This window comes from Hippocampus guttulatus, chromosome 2 (genome assembly GCF_054856545.1).
Source record: "Hippocampus guttulatus isolate MCC_2025c chromosome 2, RoL_Hgut_1.0, whole genome shotgun sequence".
Classification (NCBI taxonomy): Eukaryota; Metazoa; Chordata; class Actinopteri; order Syngnathiformes; family Syngnathidae; genus Hippocampus; species Hippocampus guttulatus.
In genome coordinates this window covers 27,563,782-27,580,252 of record NC_141262.1, presented here as the reverse complement: position 1 = coordinate 27,580,252, position 16,471 = coordinate 27,563,782, and the positions used below count along the sequence as shown (strand labels likewise).

The 16,471-nt window shown below is 45.0% G+C and overlaps 2 protein-coding genes across 2 annotated transcripts; both read right to left on the bottom strand.

Moving 5' to 3' along the window:
* Positions 1-393: 393 nt before the first annotated feature.
* plaa (phospholipase A2-activating protein) lies at positions 394-5,930 on the bottom strand. The gene is made up of 13 exons (XM_086105173.1): positions 5,702-5,930; positions 4,610-4,803; positions 4,191-4,412; positions 3,827-3,994; positions 3,333-3,468; positions 3,096-3,265; positions 2,799-2,950; positions 2,115-2,334; positions 1,897-1,962; positions 1,755-1,826; positions 1,561-1,668; positions 1,318-1,482; positions 394-1,074 (listed from the first exon to the last, which is right to left on the bottom strand). Exons 1-13 carry the CDS (start codon positions 5,860-5,862, stop codon positions 506-508), a joined length of 2,403 nt encoding a protein of 800 aa, XP_085961299.1. The 5' UTR covers positions 5,863-5,930; the 3' UTR covers positions 394-505.
* Positions 5,931-6,315: 385 nt separating this feature from the next.
* rcor2 (REST corepressor 2) lies at positions 6,316-15,472 on the bottom strand. The gene is made up of 14 exons (XM_086105172.1): positions 13,450-15,472; positions 12,888-13,037; positions 11,959-12,015; positions 11,404-11,484; positions 11,263-11,315; positions 11,015-11,176; positions 10,821-10,945; positions 10,672-10,738; positions 10,371-10,610; positions 10,219-10,296; positions 10,080-10,137; positions 8,904-8,971; positions 8,685-8,834; positions 6,316-8,400 (listed from the first exon to the last, which is right to left on the bottom strand). The coding sequence occupies exons 1-14, from the start codon at positions 13,511-13,513 to the stop codon at positions 8,062-8,064; spliced, it is 1,692 nt and encodes a 563-aa protein (XP_085961298.1). The 5' UTR covers positions 13,514-15,472; the 3' UTR covers positions 6,316-8,061.
* Positions 15,473-16,471: the final 999 nt, after the last annotated feature.

Below are 16,471 nucleotides of genomic sequence, written 5' to 3'. Positions count from 1 at the left end.
CCCCCTCAAAATTAAACATATAAAGAGCTTGTATTTTGTCTATATTTAAGTGGGATTTTTGCCCTACATCTTGTTTGGAAATGTGTGGTCCTATGTGGCAGCCCAGGAGCACGGATGAAAAATTGTGGTCACCTTCAGCATTGAAGCTGGTTTATTTCAATTTTAATTCACTGTCATAAATTGTCAAATCATTCCTGAAAAGATATTTTGCAACGCGTAACGAAATACCTTGCTTAATTTCAACACACGGTATAAATATCAACGATGACCAGAGCGGAGTGTCTCCTTCCTGAGATTCCCTCATCTTTTCACATGATTAATGCACCAATTGCTGCGTTCATTCAAAGGCAAGTGAAAGCGATTTATGCAAATGAATATGTAGAATGCAAAAGCTGGAAGGTGTCCTTTTATTTATTGTCAAACATACAGGTCAATGTTTCCACCAAACAGCGATCAGCAAAAAAAGCTCATCGTCGTCGTCAGGAATGAATCTTCCATAAGATTGTCATTGCAGTTCTTTTAAAACCAGTTGACAACACTCGCCGAGCTTGGAGGGATTGGATACGGATGAGTACCGGGAAATTTGTGCGTTGACCCCCAGGGAGCGGGCCAAGTCCTGGGCCGTTTGGTCGGAGGCCACGGTGGTTCCCAGCGCGACCAGCAGCCGAAACACAGCTTCCTTGTCCTGAACGGTCTCCAGAGCTCGGCTGGCCACGGACAGGCATTGGGCTTTGGCCTCCAGATCGGGTTGGTTGTGCAGGCAGCCGGCGTAGTTCAGCACCAGAGTGGCCAGAGCAATGTGGATGTTTTTATTACAGACGGCGGCCAAGTCGGCCGCCCGCGACAGGACGGCTTCACGCTGGGCCATGAGGAGCGCTTGGCCGTGGCTGCTGCTGAAGCAGTTGCACAGGATCCGCAGCGCCAGCATCTGATTGGCTGCGCGGCCCTCGGGCCTCATCAGGCTCAGGAGGTGGTTGCACAGCTGGACGCCCTCCGCCTCACCGCACAGGCTCTCATTGACCTGCGGGTGGCGCACAGCCAGCCTTAGAATGTCCAGGACTGGAAATACAATATCTAGCGAGTAAGACAAGAAACGCTAATTATTTTCAGCTTGTCCTCAAAATTTTCACCACTCACAGAAAGTTTGGGCTTGTGGGCCTTCTGGTGAACAATGCACTATCCATTTTATAATACTACCTAGACTGGAAATACTTCACAAAATCCACACAGATGAGCAAAATTTTTCATAACTTTGTATTTATCCTCCTCATCCCAAAACAGATCTGACATTTCTGAAATTGAATGTGGACAGCGTACCTTCAGGCCAGTGCGAGGCCTTCCAGAGGAGGTTGATCTGTTGAATAGTTGGCGGGCACTCATTAGGCCCGCAGACGGACGCCAGCAGCCTCTCCAGACTTTCCAGGAAGTCTTCAGAGAGCTTGTGTTCCTGCGGGGCTCCTGCGTTCAGCTCTCTCAGCTTGCCTGGTCAAGAAAGGAACAAAAATACAGACTTGACACAAACAGAACGCCAAGTTTTCATCGGTAACCAAATATGCTCACCAACAATTTGTGAAATATTGGCTTGCTCAAAGGTAACGCCATCAGTCTTTGGGAAGTAAATGTTGGTGCTTTTCGGTCTTAGTGCTGCTGAGGAATAAGCGCCTCCACCTGCCAAATAAATTTAAAAAAAAAAAATCAAAATCCTCCTTTAGGTTTTGGCTCTTGGTATCCACATTGGGTTGGTGGAGGCAGACCTGTGAAGGGATCGGCCACGCCTTCAGGAGCAACTGCGTCACGGCCGGAGCCGGGGATGTAGCGACCAGAGCCTAGGAGACGTACAAAAGGCCATTGTCAGAAGGGAACCGAACCTCTCCGTTTTGAAGCCAAATACTGTACCTGTGAAGGGATCGCCTCCAAAATTTGGTCTTCCGTCCGCGGACCCTGGGATATACCGCGCTCCCCCTGCCGGGCCGACAAAGAACAACAGTTTGACGCAAGAACAAGGCAGGTGCCTGTAATACAACAGTATGAGGGCAGTCCTGGAATTTTTCTGCCACACCTCGTACGCGACATGCGCAAAAACGTCTTTTGACGGAGAAAACGGTCTTCCTCACCAGTGAATGGGTCACCACCGGCGGGTTGTGCGGGTCCCAGCACGTGTCCTTTGGTGTTTTCAATGATAAAATTAGCAACCTGGTCCAGAAACATGGGGCTGAGGTCGTTCTTCTGCAAAAAGTTGTGCGCCGTCAGCCAGGGGTCCTCCGACACGTTGTAAGGCAGCTTCATGGATGGCCCGCCCTCATTCACGTCAATCGTGAAGACGTAATCGTACTCCTGTAGAGGGGGGGGGTGCACGACGTGAATCGTCTGAGAATAAAGTCTGAATACTGACTCTTCCAGACAAATTGGACCCGTTTTTAAATTTGGAGAGTAAAGCCGAAAAATGAATCGAGTTCAATTTGACAGCACGCTGTCGTTGAATTTACTTATACATCCATGCATTTATCAAACATAATATTTTATTGCTTGTGTTGATTATATTACAAGGGAGGAGGACTTTTGAAAAAAAAATCTCATATTAAATCGCAATATAAGAATATTGGGCGGGGGTCACAATTAGAATTTTCGAAATAATTCGTCCTTATTTCACAGCAATTAAAATAAATGCATCAATAAAAAAGTTCTGTTGCTTTTCCATTCATGCTCAGTGTTTACAAAAAAAAAAAAAAAAAAAGGAATTCATGTTCGAATGCGTTTAACAGGGTGTAAATTTGTTCCCAGCAAACACGCGACCTCACCTTTCCTTCATACATGACACTTTTGGAGATCTGCTGGTTTGAGCCACCGACCACATCTCCAATTTTCACCCAGCGACTGTCAGTGACACTCCACTGGTAAGCTTCCACTTTCTGCCCATCTTTAATCAGTCTCGTCTGTCCATCGCGATTCCCTGGGAAAGCAAAAATGCAGACAATTTGGCCAGATTGATATTTCTGGAAAAAAATCAATGCCAGATGAAAATTGTATTTGGAAACTGAAATAGCTTACATTTCAATAAAAAGTCAAAAAAACCAAAACAAAACAAAAAACACTACCAGGCTCATTGAGGTGTTCCGGTCCAGGAAGGTCTTCGACTTTGATGTCTCCGAGGTCTCCCGTCTTGGGGTCGATGGTAGCATTCGAGAGCTCGTTCTCAAAGGCCTGTAGGTCCTGAGCGCTTGCCACGCGGTCCTCGGCCTCCGTAAACACTCGGATGATGCCGTCGCTGTGGCAGGACAGATGGTTAGCCAAAGGATAAAGAAAAAGAAAAAAAAAAGTCTTGAACGAGTTACCTGGCTCCTACAGCAATATCGCCATTTGGTAGGATGCAGCAGCACCACACAGACTGAGCAGGCAGGCGGATAGTCTGCGTACATTCTCCACCCCTCCATATTCGCACAGTTCGGTCCTCTCCTGTGCTCACAAAATCTAGCGCGAGGAACACAAAAATTCAGCAGGGGTGGGAAAACGTTGGATGACAGTGGACATGGTTTTTGGGATACAGAATTAAATCTTGTATATTGAAACACCAAACTGTTTCACCAATCCATATCAATTTAATGCAAGTCCACTAGCTTAATGCTAATACATAATGCAAAACCTAATGGATGGGCTACTCAAAATTAGCATAGCTGTTATGGAAACGATCAACTTGACACATGTGGAGCAGCAACACATGCAAACTTTATCCAGTAGAGCTCCGTGCTGCCTGGCACGTTGTAGCAAAAATTGTAGCGGGATGGTGACTTTACTGCACTGTTTAAAATCCAATTTGAAGCCGACAAACCTTGACTATTTGGGAAGACGGCAATACTGTAGATGTAGTTAGTGTGGCCGTGGTACACCTGCGTGCATTCGCCTGTCACCAGCCACCTCCTGATGCTGGTGTCATTGCTGCAGGAGAAGAACTCAGTGCTGCTGATCACCACGAGTCCCCGTACGCAATCCTCGTGACCTAAATCGGGACAAAAAGTTATTCTCTTGATGATGAATGACCGCTGGGTGACTAGGTTATAAAGCCAATACTACAAACGACTGTGGTTACATCATCTCCACAAACTGTTTTTCAAAGGTCCTGGAGCCATGACCGATGCCATCGATAAAACCATGACTTGACTAGGCGGGAATGAATTGATGTTTGCGTAAGCTACCTGTAAATGTCTTCTCACATCGTCCTGCTTTCCAAAGCTTGATGCTTTTGTCTGCCGATCCGGACAGCATGAGTCCTTGCTCAGGCAACATGGCCACTGCCCACACCGCTGCAGAATGGTCCTGCAGCGTCATCATGCACTTTTCACTGAGCCACACTTTGGCCGTGGTGTCCCAAGAGCCACTCAAAAGTGTTCCGAACTTCCCCGAGGACAGAGTACAAACTGTGGACATACAACGTTGTAAAGATGACACAGTACATATGATGGCAAATATTATATTTGATTCCCTATTTCCTCAATATACGACGCCCCGATAGAGGGATTGGGGACTAAGCTCTCATTACCTACTCCCGAATCAGGATAGAGATTTTCACGGTTAACTCAGGTCGAATGAAAAATAGTCAAATAGTCATGCTCACCTGTGTTTTTGTGACCTTTAAGAGTGTACAAGGGCTGTGGTTGGTCCAGTGTGAATACGCAAATGTTATTGTCGTTCCCCCCAGTGGCAATGAGTCCTCGGGGGTACATTTCGCTCGGTGCAATGATGCATACGCATGATACAAAATTCGAGTGGCCCGACATACATTGCATCTCCGTGAAACCGTTGTCGGAGCTGTCAACAAAGAGGAAACACAGAGTGAATTTATATGTCATTTGGAAGGAGAAATGTGCCTTCAACGGTTAATGGAACGGGAGAAACAGTCAACACGCAAGTAAGGAATGAAAACACTTGCAAGGAGCATGGTCAGGAGGTCGCTTAAAAGCAATGTGTTTCTGACATTAAAAAAAAAAAAAAAACGAGACCAGTATAAATAATTTCAAAACAGGTTCCATCATTTTTTTTGACCAGTACAATTCAAGTGACCTTTTGAAAATATATATTTTCAACAGGGGAAGTAAAAATTAAAAACTGAGATGAGGTGGCTGCACAAGTGTACACAGCCTCTTTATCGCAGACAACGAAAAGTGTTTGTGCTCACAGCCATTTTGGGGGGGGGGGGGGGGGGGGGGTGTTGTTAGAACAGATTAATACAATTTCAGTTAATTTCAATTGGGATTTTTTTTGATATCTTATCTAAATAACGGAACGCGTAAGGTTTAATTTTACTTTATTCATTTTATTGTTAATTCAGAAACAGGTAAGTACAGTGTGTGTGTGTGTGTGTGGATATATATGACTTTTTTAAAAGCTTTACCTTCAACAAAAATGGATCGCGACTTTGCAATATTAGGGAAACGTGCCTTTTGCTCAACGGGATTCATTCAATACAAAGTAAATACGTACAGAGTAAATTGTATGTGCAAGACAATAAGTGCTCCAACTGAATGAATGACAAAGCTAATTTGAAAAGCGCGTTCACAAAAGCATTAGAAAATAAATGTCAGCACTTTACAAAAGCAAGATGAATAGCGCTTTATTTGGTTATCCCCCGTGAGGGGTTTATGAACGTTTAAGGCAACAAAGTCACTTTATATGATGATTTATAGGCTAGCAGGCTAACGCTAGCTACCTTGAGTTTGGGACCCAGATCCTTCCGGTCCGGTCCCTGGACACAGAAACGAACGCTCCTTCCGGGAAAACAGCACCCGCGAGCCCCCGAACGTCCATTTCGTGGCCCGGAATGGAGCACCTAAGCCTGTAAAAGTTGGATGACGCCGTGTTTACCTCCATTCTGACGGTGAAACCCAGAAGAACCGTGGGAACTCCGACACGACAACGCCGGGAGGCTAAAAGCTAGCGGAAGCAGAATGACGTCATACAGGTCCTGCTCACCAAGTCAATAATTTTTTGTTTGTATTAAAATCTTGTTTTAAGCGTTAATTCAACTACGAAATACACACACATACATTAACTAATCCATAAACACTGTATATAGCACCTCATCGAGCGGGTTGGCCCGTTGTTGGGATACGTCAGCGCATCCGTCATATTGGATGGGGCAGAGTCTCGTATTTGAGACACAAATAATCACTTTTAACGTGATGATTATGAATACTTACTAAGATATATTCAAGCAACTAATTGATGCATTTTTCGAATATTTTAAGCAGTGTTCATAGCTCCCAATGTATCGTAAATAAACCATTAAAATTAAATACTGTATTTAACGGCTTCTAGAACAACTAGTCCACCAGTTTTCGTTTTAATTTCAGCAAGTATTTACTGAACAGTTGTGAGATCCACATTGAAGATTCAGCTATTTCTCGCAGAGACTTTTCTTCTGACTGCTTTCTCAGTCCTTTATTTGGGGGAAACTGATATGTATGAGAAATGTTAGCGAAGCAACTAACAATCGGGACATTTTGTTTCATCGTACTAGCCAAGAAGGCGGCAAATTCTCGTCACAAAATTATGTAATGGTCAAAACCATACAACACAACCATGACATTGTTAAATTCCAAGTCTTGAACACCTTCACCTAATCCTTTCAATTTGACACATGTAATAACATAACGGCAATGCCGCCGTACAATTCAGCGTTAAAACGTGAAAATCAAATCATCAATTAAAAAAAACATAATAAACACATAAATAAACAAAAGAGCCCACGACAATTCGTGCATTTGCATTGTCTCCTTTTCACCAAATACATCTTTTGAGACCACTCTCCAAAGAAGAACGAAATCCACCCCGAAGTCGTCGCACACTTCTGCACTTGTGCGATCAAGGCTTGTCATTATCTGAAATGACAATAATTACACCTGGTTCAAGTGGATCTCTTATGTCTCGAGTTCCTCTCTCGACTCAATGTGCACTTCTACTGCACATGCATGCAACAAACTGATATAATAATAATTACTATATAAAACTAAACTGTGGCCAATTCTTTATTCTAGAAAAAAACCAAATGGAAACGTCTAACAATTTTCCACATACAGGATGCATTAGCCTTTTTTTTTTGCATGAAAATGAGAGTGAACCTCAAAGGAATCAAAAGGCAAGTCGGCTTGAAAGCCAAACGTGAATAGAAGTGACTTGTGATCCCAGTAGCTTTACACTTAGACATGCTACCTATTAAAAAACACCAGATTCACTGCAACAATTTGGATAACGTTCCTGTATCAAAACATAATTAGCAGCTGTCATAATAAAGTCAAAGTCTTTTTTTTTCTCCCCCCTTGTGCTTTTAAAGCGAGAACTGACTTTGGCTGAATAAGTTGTAGGAGATGGGGGCAAGAGGACTCACAACTCAAGTCACACACCAAAGGCTCCTTAGTGCTTTGTCAATAATAATAAACACCTAAACTATTATCTACCAAAGAGATAATCTTAAATCTAGTTTAAAAAAACAAAACAAAACCCAAAAAACACTTCACTCCAGTAGGACATGGCTGCGAGAAGAGGGAGAGAAACTTCAATTACTCTTTATCCCCATCATCCCATCCTGAAATTTTCACCTCAGCTATTCAAAACTGGTCAATATTGTACCTGCTTTATCCTCTGAGGGTTCCAGTTGTAATGCAAAGAAAAGCTGTTCAAACTGTAGGGGCTTAGGTAGTGTTTGGAGTTTTGAGCTATTGAATGTGTGTGTGTGTGTGTGTGTGTTTGGAATAGCAGTGGTCTGGAGGTAGGTGTGACAGTGCAGCTAGAATACAAAAACACTTAAGAGCTGACATTTTGGACCACAGTGCTCACTAGACGCCGTGAAAACATTTTGGGTGGAACGAGGGTTGCAAATTGCCCAACTGGGAAAGTTTCCATTGGAACAAATGGGGATGAAACAGGAATTTCCAAAAGCGAAGGTTGGCTCTTCACGGGGATTCTCAATTCCCACGGAAGGTTTCCAAATTGGCATATTTCCAAGATAACTTTTCGTTTGAATTTCCCAGAAATGTTGCACCGTTTCGCAACCCTCGTGTGCTCCGTCTCCTAGTGCGAGTTGGCCTGCTCCACCTTGATCCCCACCAGCGACGGCGGCATCTGCATGGCTGCCGAGGGCGAGGAGCTGGGAGGAGAAGCCCGCAGGCTGGAGCTTCCGGATGAGGTGACTGCGGGCCGGATGAGGGGCGGCGGCGGGTGGTTGTGAGGGGCCCGGTTCTGCAACGGGCGGGTCTGCAGCGGCGGGGGCTGGCGCAGGAGGCTGGGCGGTGCAGAGGGTGGCGCCGGGCGCAGCAACGGGGGTGGCTGGGACAGGGACGAAGGGTTGTGGCTCGATGAGTGGGGCGAGGAGCTCCCGGCTGCATCTGGAGGAGAGTCCTCCATCTTGACCTTGAGAAGCAGCGGGAGGAAACGACAATGGATTTTTGTACTTCAGCTTACAAGATGTACAGCTTGATTACTTTGACTCGGGTCAATAAGTGAAGCCCAGAGGTCAAAGCAAACAAGGTGCAGAAGCATTAAGCTGTGATGGTGCACACGGATGTCTTCATCACTTTTATTGATAAATGATTTTGAATATTGAATTTTAGTTTTAATTCTGTGAAGCACATCGAGTTAACTTGTGTATGAAATGCACGCTTTAACTCAAGCTGCCATTCGTGGCCCTTGCTCACCTCGTCTTCCTCCGCTCCCCCTTCCGTGGCGGTCACCATCTCCTCGCCACCCCGCCTGAGGTCCCGGGTGGCCACCTGCTCGGCGGCCCACTCCCTCAGCACCTCGTCCAGGTTGAACCTACGGCGGTAGCTCACGAAGAAGGAGCTCACCTGGCGGTGCGAGAGCAAATGACCGTGAGCGCTGCTGTGCGGCGAAGAAAAAGTCCTGAGGTGGCTCACCTGAGCGGACGTCTTGTTTCCAATCACTTCGGCGATGGCGGTGAAGTCTTTGCCGTAACGACGGATTGCTGCAAAATGGGAATTGACACTTCAAGAGTGAAATTCCACTGACCGCCTTTATTTTTACTTACACAGACATTGCGATGGCGGCGCGGCTACCTGCAGCGGCTTCTCTCTCTGCCCCGGCAAATCAGTGTTCTTCGTGTTCCTTATTTTCACTGTGTTGCGCATCGAGGCGAGCATAATGCTGTTTGTATCGTCTATATTGTTTATACTGTTCAGATGACATATGATGTCTATAGCAGCCACACTGTATAAAGTGTAGCTGCTATCTTCTTAGCTGTGTGTGTTTAATGCACAGCATGTTTGCATGCATATTTGCACTGAGGATTGAGAGGAAGAAATTTCATCTATGCTGCATGTCATACGTAAGCATATTTGACAATAAAGATGACCTTGACCCTTCCAATGTCTTTGTACTTGATGCTAACATACAACAGGAAACTCGTAGGCAGGCAGGCTTACAGCGTCGACGTGGTGGTGTTTGTTCAGATAATACTCTTTTGCATATACTATTTATCCTCTGTGAAGAATGATTCTTCCGAAGAAGTAATCCAGAGGACCTGAGTGACCAGCACAGTATATCGGTGTCGTTTATACTGACCTCAGGTGGCCAACTGGCACACACCAGAATAAGACAAGATAAGAAAACCTTTATTTGTCTCACAATGGAGAAATTCCCAATTTAAAGCAGAAAAATTATGAAAGGAAGAAAGTAGAAGACAAAATGTATACACATAAATATAAAATATAAATATAAGCATATTAAAAATGGGTGAGTCCAGGTTTTCAGAACCGTCTATTTAATGTATGTACATTGAAGAAGATCATGTGACAAACTTATGATAGAGTGTAAAGTTTCCTTATTAAAAAAAACAAACAAACCTGCGGGGCTGGAATGCTAACCATCATTTCCATTCATTCCACTGGATTAATGAATGACTTAACCATTCATTTCAACGGGGAAAGGTGAGTAATCAGAATAGTTTTTCAGGGTAACTATATTGCCCTTAGGTTAGTTGTCTTTTTCTTTTTTTTTTTAAATATAATTTATTGTGGAGTGTATTTTTTTTTCTCTCTCCGAGGCTGGTCAACACGCACACCCTGTTCCCTCACCTTGCACCGCAAGCAGCTGCTCCTCTGTCGTCCATCGAGCGTTCATCTTGGGGGTGGGCTGCAAAAGAGGAGCCCGTCACTTCAGACGGAAATGGTGACAACCTCTCAGTAGGAGGTAAAAAAAAAAAAAGGAATATACCTCAGTGGGCCTTAAAGTGTCGACACCTTCATTCAGACTCAGTTTCAAACTACTGTTGCTCTGTTTAATACTTTGGACCTGAAAGAGGAAGTCATGATGGTGTTTAATGGGCACACGCACGCAGATGGACTGCGACACGGGACGCCTGTCACCTGTCGTTTGAGCGACACCAGCTGCGTGTCCAGCTGCCTTATCGTCAGCACGCCCGAGTCGTGCGAAGCGGACAGGGACGTGATGTCGGCCTGCTCCAGGTGCATCCCCTTGGGCGGCCGGCGCCGCGCTCGAAGCGGGTGGTGGCGGTACTGCGCGCCGATGTTTTCCTTCTTGATGGGGCCGGAGCGACCGGGGGTGACCTTGTCTGAGGCGGCGCTATTGGAGTTCTGCTTGGCCGCCTGTGCACACATAGTGACGCATTTGCATCGTGCTGTGAGGGTCCTCCCCTCCGATGCTCACCTCCTTTTTGGCATCAAGCTCAAAGTCACAGTCGCTGCCGGGATCTCCTTCCTCCAGCTCGTCATTGCTACATTGGAAAAAAAATTGTTTTATTCTTCCGTATGCTTTTTTTTCCCCCCCTCCGAATGAAAAGAGTTGTTTCTTCTCACCTGTCATCTTTCTCCCTCTTGCTGACCAGCCTCCTGGCCTGGCGGTCCATGACGGAGGTTCTGGTTCTTGTCTTCTTCCAGCTGTAGTAGTACTTCACCAAACTGGATATCAGCTTGTCCGGAAGCTAAAAACACCAAAGTCAAATACGTTTGATGTATTGGGCTGTGGGCTGTCAAACACGACGGCGTCTCACCATCTGCTGTATGCGGTGGAAGCTCTTCCCGTGGAAGCTGAAGGCCTGTTCGAACAGCACTTTATCCTCCACCGTCCACTCGTCGGGGAACGGCGTGAAGTTGGCCAGGTCGGCCAGCGAGCGCTCCACGTCGTGCTTGTGCCACAGCAGCATTCCCAGCGCCTGCCGGCAGCGTTCGCACGTTACGCTCAAAGGCTGCCGGCGCAGTCGCGGAGACAGAAGTGACACCACTGTTGGGTCTACTCTACCTGCTCCATGTTGTAGCCATGTTTCTCTTTGGCCATCAGGATGTATTCGTCCACTGCATGGGACAACACAATCAGCAATGGAGACACGGGGCAAATACTCACCAAAGTGTTAGCGATAGGGCGAAAAGAGCGAGTGCGTACACATTGCATCCGACAGCTGAGTGTTGGGACACCAGACCAACATGCTCCTCTGGTCCTTCTCATTGTAACGGGCCGGGCTGTCTGAAATTGCAAGCAAATTTCAAGATTCATTGGGGGAAAAAAAAAAAAACCTGGTCAAACAGGTTCGGCAATTTACGTGCCACACAGTCACGACGTTGTCAGTTTCATGACTGCAGAGGTATGTTGACTCAATTTCACCGGGCACGTTATCAAATCTCCTCATTGAAATGCTCTGAATCCATTTTCGCCCTACCCAAAAATAAATCAATAAAATAAATAAAACAGCCACACGTTTTTTTGTTGCTTTAACAAAAATTACATTATCGAAAAACATTTTAAAAATGCAACGACGGGCATTAGTGTTGGACTTGGTTTTATTTCTCTTTTTCCACCAATATTTTGCCTTCTACCACAAATGAATATTGGTTAATATTGGCCTCCTTGACAACTAATAATCTGGCACGTCGAGTGACACAAGAAGCTGGAGAAGTATGACTGGGTGTTATCATTTCTTTCTTTCTTTTTTTTTTTTACCTGGTTTGAACTCCGGGATCTGGGCCTGGTAGTCTCCTCCCACTCGAATCATGCTGTCTGTCGAGGAACGAGAGAGAAAAAGGATGTGGGCGTGGTCAACGACATGGCCGCCATTCAACAAGCAGCCGAGCGGGACGGACAGGATTGCCACGCATGGCATTTAGCGACTCATCATTTCTTTAAAAAAAAAAGTTACTGTACATTCAACAGCAGTCCAGATGATTTTTAATCACGTTCTAATGAACTCACGTTCTGTTCTAAGTGGCTTAAAAAGCTCACAGTCGTTTTTAGGGCCCGATCGATTACCGGTAATCTCAACTCTAAAGGTGTTTGCATTTGTGTGTATGTATAGTACCACAAAAATTTGGAAACGGCTACGGAACACAAATTATGGACAATTAGGTCAGTGGCAAGCTGTCCTTGGGTCTGACGAGTCCAAATGTGAGATTTTTGGTTCTGGTCGACCGACATGTCTTTGTAAGGTGCCGAATAAGTGAAGTCAAGTTCAAGACCATTGAAGAACCATTTCAAAGTGATTGAAAGAATGCCAAGAGTGTGCAGAGCTGCAATCGAAGCAAAAGGTGCCAACTGGGAAGTATTTAAAATCTTTTTGAGTGTCATTTGCAACTCAAGTTGAGTAAATGATTATTTACCCGTTGCTGCACAATCTGGATATCTTTAGTATTCATTTACAATGTGATGAAAATAAATAAATAAAAAGAGAAACGCATTTGAACATGTTTCCAAACTTTTGAGTGGCCCTGTGTATGCTGATAAGGTTTATAGTTATGCTTAGTGTACATGATTTGTGTTAAAAGTGGCACGCTATATTCCCCATGCAACACTGTCAAAGATGACGTGTGAAAGGTGTCGCTGTGTTTTATTTAGAAGTCGTCACTTTGCGTGCATGTGTGTATGTGTTTGTGCACCATGAGCATGCTCCTCATCGCTGCTCTCCTCCTCGGAATGCGGTTGGCTGTTGCCGTTGGTTACGGTCTTGGCTCGGCTCCTGGACAGGACACCGGCCCCGGAGCGCTCCATCACCGAGGGCATGGCTTTGTGAGACACCGGCGCAGACCCTGAACATATCCAGCTTGCATTAACATACTTTGGTTTAGCTTTAAAGTACATTTGTGCTTATTCTTTGAATGGTTGTTAAAAGGCAAGGGTGGGCAACCTACGGCCCGCGGGCCGGCCCGTTGGTCTTTTTAATCCGGCCCGCCGAAGATTGGTGCACAATTAAGGTTTGATTGCATTCATTTCGTTTGGACTTGTAATGACAGATATTTCAACACCAGTTAATTCAAGTTGCAGAGCACAGGGAGGGAGGGGAAGACGAAGAAAGAGGGAGAGAGTAATGACCATGGAAGGGAAAGTGATATGTATCTGATTAAACGAAGCGGGTAACAAAGTACGAAACATTCAGGAGACGCCTGGAGTCGGAAAGACTCAAATCTACGAGACTTTGAAAAAAAAGGAAGCGATTCTTACTCAGTCCGATTCTGGCAATTTCCATGCTCAGCGTGAATTGCTTGTGGCTCGAGTAAATGAACATTTCCTAGAATGGTTTGATTGTTAGCATGTTAAACTTTCCGCAAACTGGACCGCTAATAAGAGTCGGAGAGCAGTCAAATGTGTAGAGCGTGAACAACAGGGGGCTCTGTACACATCCTTGAAGAGAACCGTTGCCGAGTGTGATAGTGGAGGAGAATGTTACATTATTACTGGCATACAAAGACATTGTGCTATCTTCTTTATTTTCTATTTCTATTTCTAACTTTTGGCCCGGCCCTCCACAATATTTTCTGCTTCTCATTTGGCCCCCCTGGGAAAATAATTGCCCACCCCTGTTAAAAGGTATCCCACCTCCTATTAAAAAGGACACCGTGAAAAGATTTGTCGAGTTTTAACTGGTCATTATTTCAAAAACTGACTATTAATTAGAATAATATGAAAACATTTGTTCAATCACATCAACATAATTTTTTAAAAATATAATTGCAGGTGAAGTAATCGTGAATTAGATTACATAGGATGAGCCTCCCCTACAGCAGGCTGCCATGTTTCTGTTACGGATATTAGAAGGAGACAAACTTAGCTAATGTAATTCCTCAACATGATGATGTGTGACAAATGCCATGCACTTAGTCCGTCACTTGAGGGAATACTAGAAGTCGTTTGAGATGAGATTTTTCATGCACCTCTACTAAAGGAATTGGTGGTAGGCTTGCGAAATGTATGGTCTCCCTCAGGCAACGAGTGCGCCTGCATTTACCTAAAATCGTTGCATTCTATGAGTTCACCACTAGATGACACTGAATTAAACACACTGTACCTTTAAGCACAACTGTAGTTTAAAATGTGCATGTTACAGAGGTAGCTTGGACAATATATATATATTTTTTTAGGAGATACTTGGTGTGGAAAGTTGGAGAACAGACAGACAGTCTTGATCATTTTCTTTGGATTAGCAGCCCCGTGACATGGTCCTGAAACACGCCAAGACTGGAAAAAAGTGCACAATGCACAGGGGCCTTGTTATGCTGTCAAGCAGCCTTTCTCCTCATCGGTCACGTGAGGACACACGTATCCAAACAACTTAAATTTAGCAGGCTAAATAAATAAATAAATAGACTTGTTCGAGCTTGCGACCACTTCAAAAAGTGTTAAGAACAATACGAGGCTCTCTAAGGGGGTCTTTGTCCCTCATAATGCCCCCTCCAACCACCCCCTCCCCAACTGCAACAGCTGTCCCGACGACCCGAGTAATACTTCAAAATTAACATTTACGACGTTTAAGTCGACGTTTACGGCTGAGGGGAAATCGCGAATGTCCAGACAACTTGGAATATTTTTTAAATGAGCACCAAAGGGAGAAGAATTACTGCGGTAGCCTCGGTCATACCCGATGGTAGCCTCAAACACAACGATAGAGACACGATTTTAAAAATAGTTATTTGGAAAGAGCTGCCATGAGACAAGCTGTCAAGGTTTTGACCGATGTTTAAAATGCATTTATGTTAAAATAAACACTTTGTCTTCTTTACACCGCAATAACGCCAGATGTACTTATTATTTCGGGTGCCGAGAACGCGACCGACGAACAAATTCAGCCCTAGTATTTTAACAATAAAATCTCCTCTTTGTTTATCGTTAATGTGACAAACACAAGTGCGTCCCTTTTGTTTTCAACACGCTCAACGTCGCCCAGTCAGCGACCGACTCTCGTTGAAGTAATTAAAAAGTCGTTTTTTCCCTAACATAAAAACTAAATTCACTTCCGTTTCGTCGTGTTACGTCGACTCATAAAAAGAAAATATTTGTTTCCAAAGTGTGGCCGAGATCCTCCTTGCAAGTGCGGTGTGTGGGTATCCATAGTTGGGATGCTAGCGTTAGCCACTTAGCTCGCCGAGGCTAGCAGCACCTCCACGTTACATTAGTAACGTTTACTCCGACTTGCGAGTCAACATTAACAGTCGCGTTGTACCTGCGTGCCTCGATCCTCTGCCGAGCCCCAACTTACATATGCCACTCTGCCTTTCACGGTGCCTTTGCCAATATCCTCGGACGTGTCAAAATAAAGACTTATTGCCCAAATGACGCTTTAATTCTTCCAATTGAATACAATGAAGTGAAACGGCGGCGTGGAGCACAAATGCAAGCAGCCGGCGAGCCGCACAGCTCCCTCGGAATTGCGAGGTGCTCGTCCGCCGCCCGGTGCCTCTCCCAGGCTCCAGCTTCGCCGTTTGGAGTGAGGAAGCAGTGGTTTGTATAAAAGTCACCAATGGTCACACATTCGGCTTAAATGTGATTTGTCTTCAGGTTTGTAGAAACGCAGAAATACGTGTTGAACACTATTTTGCGGACAAACAAAACCAACAATTGGGGACTACTTGCCGGTCTGCCCGCGGAGGGATGCGTCAAGTGTGCATCTCTGTGCTGAGGCAGGCTGTCCAGACTTGCACCGTGCGTGTACGTGTGCGTGTGTGGGTGCGCGCACGCGTGTGTGGGTGCGTGTGTGTGTGTGGCGGGGGTCATAAGTGTTTCCCTTTGAGAGGCAGCGAGAAGAATAAACTGTTTTATATTTTACGCCGAATTCCAATTAGTGGTTCCTTGCTGCCTGTGGTATGTTGTCTCACACCTGAGGCTGGAAAACACGCACGAAAACAGGCCTTGGTGGATCACGTGCATATTCACGGGTACACACATGCACGCGCGCGCTCACACGCGCACTTTCGAGATGTGTAATTTTTCTGCCATTTTCACATGGATGGAGATCATGCACTATTCTCAGGCCCTTTTGGTCTATCTCAAGGGATTCATAGGAACTGCACGTTTTAAAAAAGGAACGCAAATTCTAAAGTATTATTATATGTACATATGTATGTATGCATTTATTTTTTTTATTTTATTTGCCGCCAATGACAATTCGGGTCATCATTTTCATCGCCCTATGACAACATAACATGGCCGAGAAGTCATTGTTTACCATACCATTCACATTCATGGTTTC

Excerpts from the sequence above, each read along its gene's own strand:
- plaa (XM_086105173.1), bottom strand. The coding sequence starts at position 5,862 with ATGGAGGTAAACACGGCGTCATCCAACTTTTACAGGCTTAGGTGCTCC. Across the intron at positions 4,413-4,609 it reads TAAAGGTCACAAAAACACAG|TTTGTACTCTGTCCTCGGGG; the intron begins GTGAGCATGACT and ends GTATGTCCACAG. Across the intron at positions 3,995-4,190 it reads ATGTGAGAAGACATTTACAG|GTCACGAGGATTGCGTACGG; the intron begins GTAGCTTACGCA and ends GTCCCGATTTAG.
- rcor2 (XM_086105172.1), bottom strand. The coding sequence starts at position 13,513 with ATGTTCATTTACTCGAGCCACAAGCAATTCACGCTGAGCATGGAAATT. Across the intron at positions 10,946-11,014 it reads TCCACCGCATACAGCAGATG|CTTCCGGACAAGCTGATATC; the intron begins GTGAGACGCCGT and ends TGGTGTTTTTAG. Across the intron at positions 10,739-10,820 it reads AAGAGGGAGAAAGATGACAG|CAATGACGAGCTGGAGGAAG; the intron begins GTGAGAAGAAAC and ends TTTCCAATGTAG.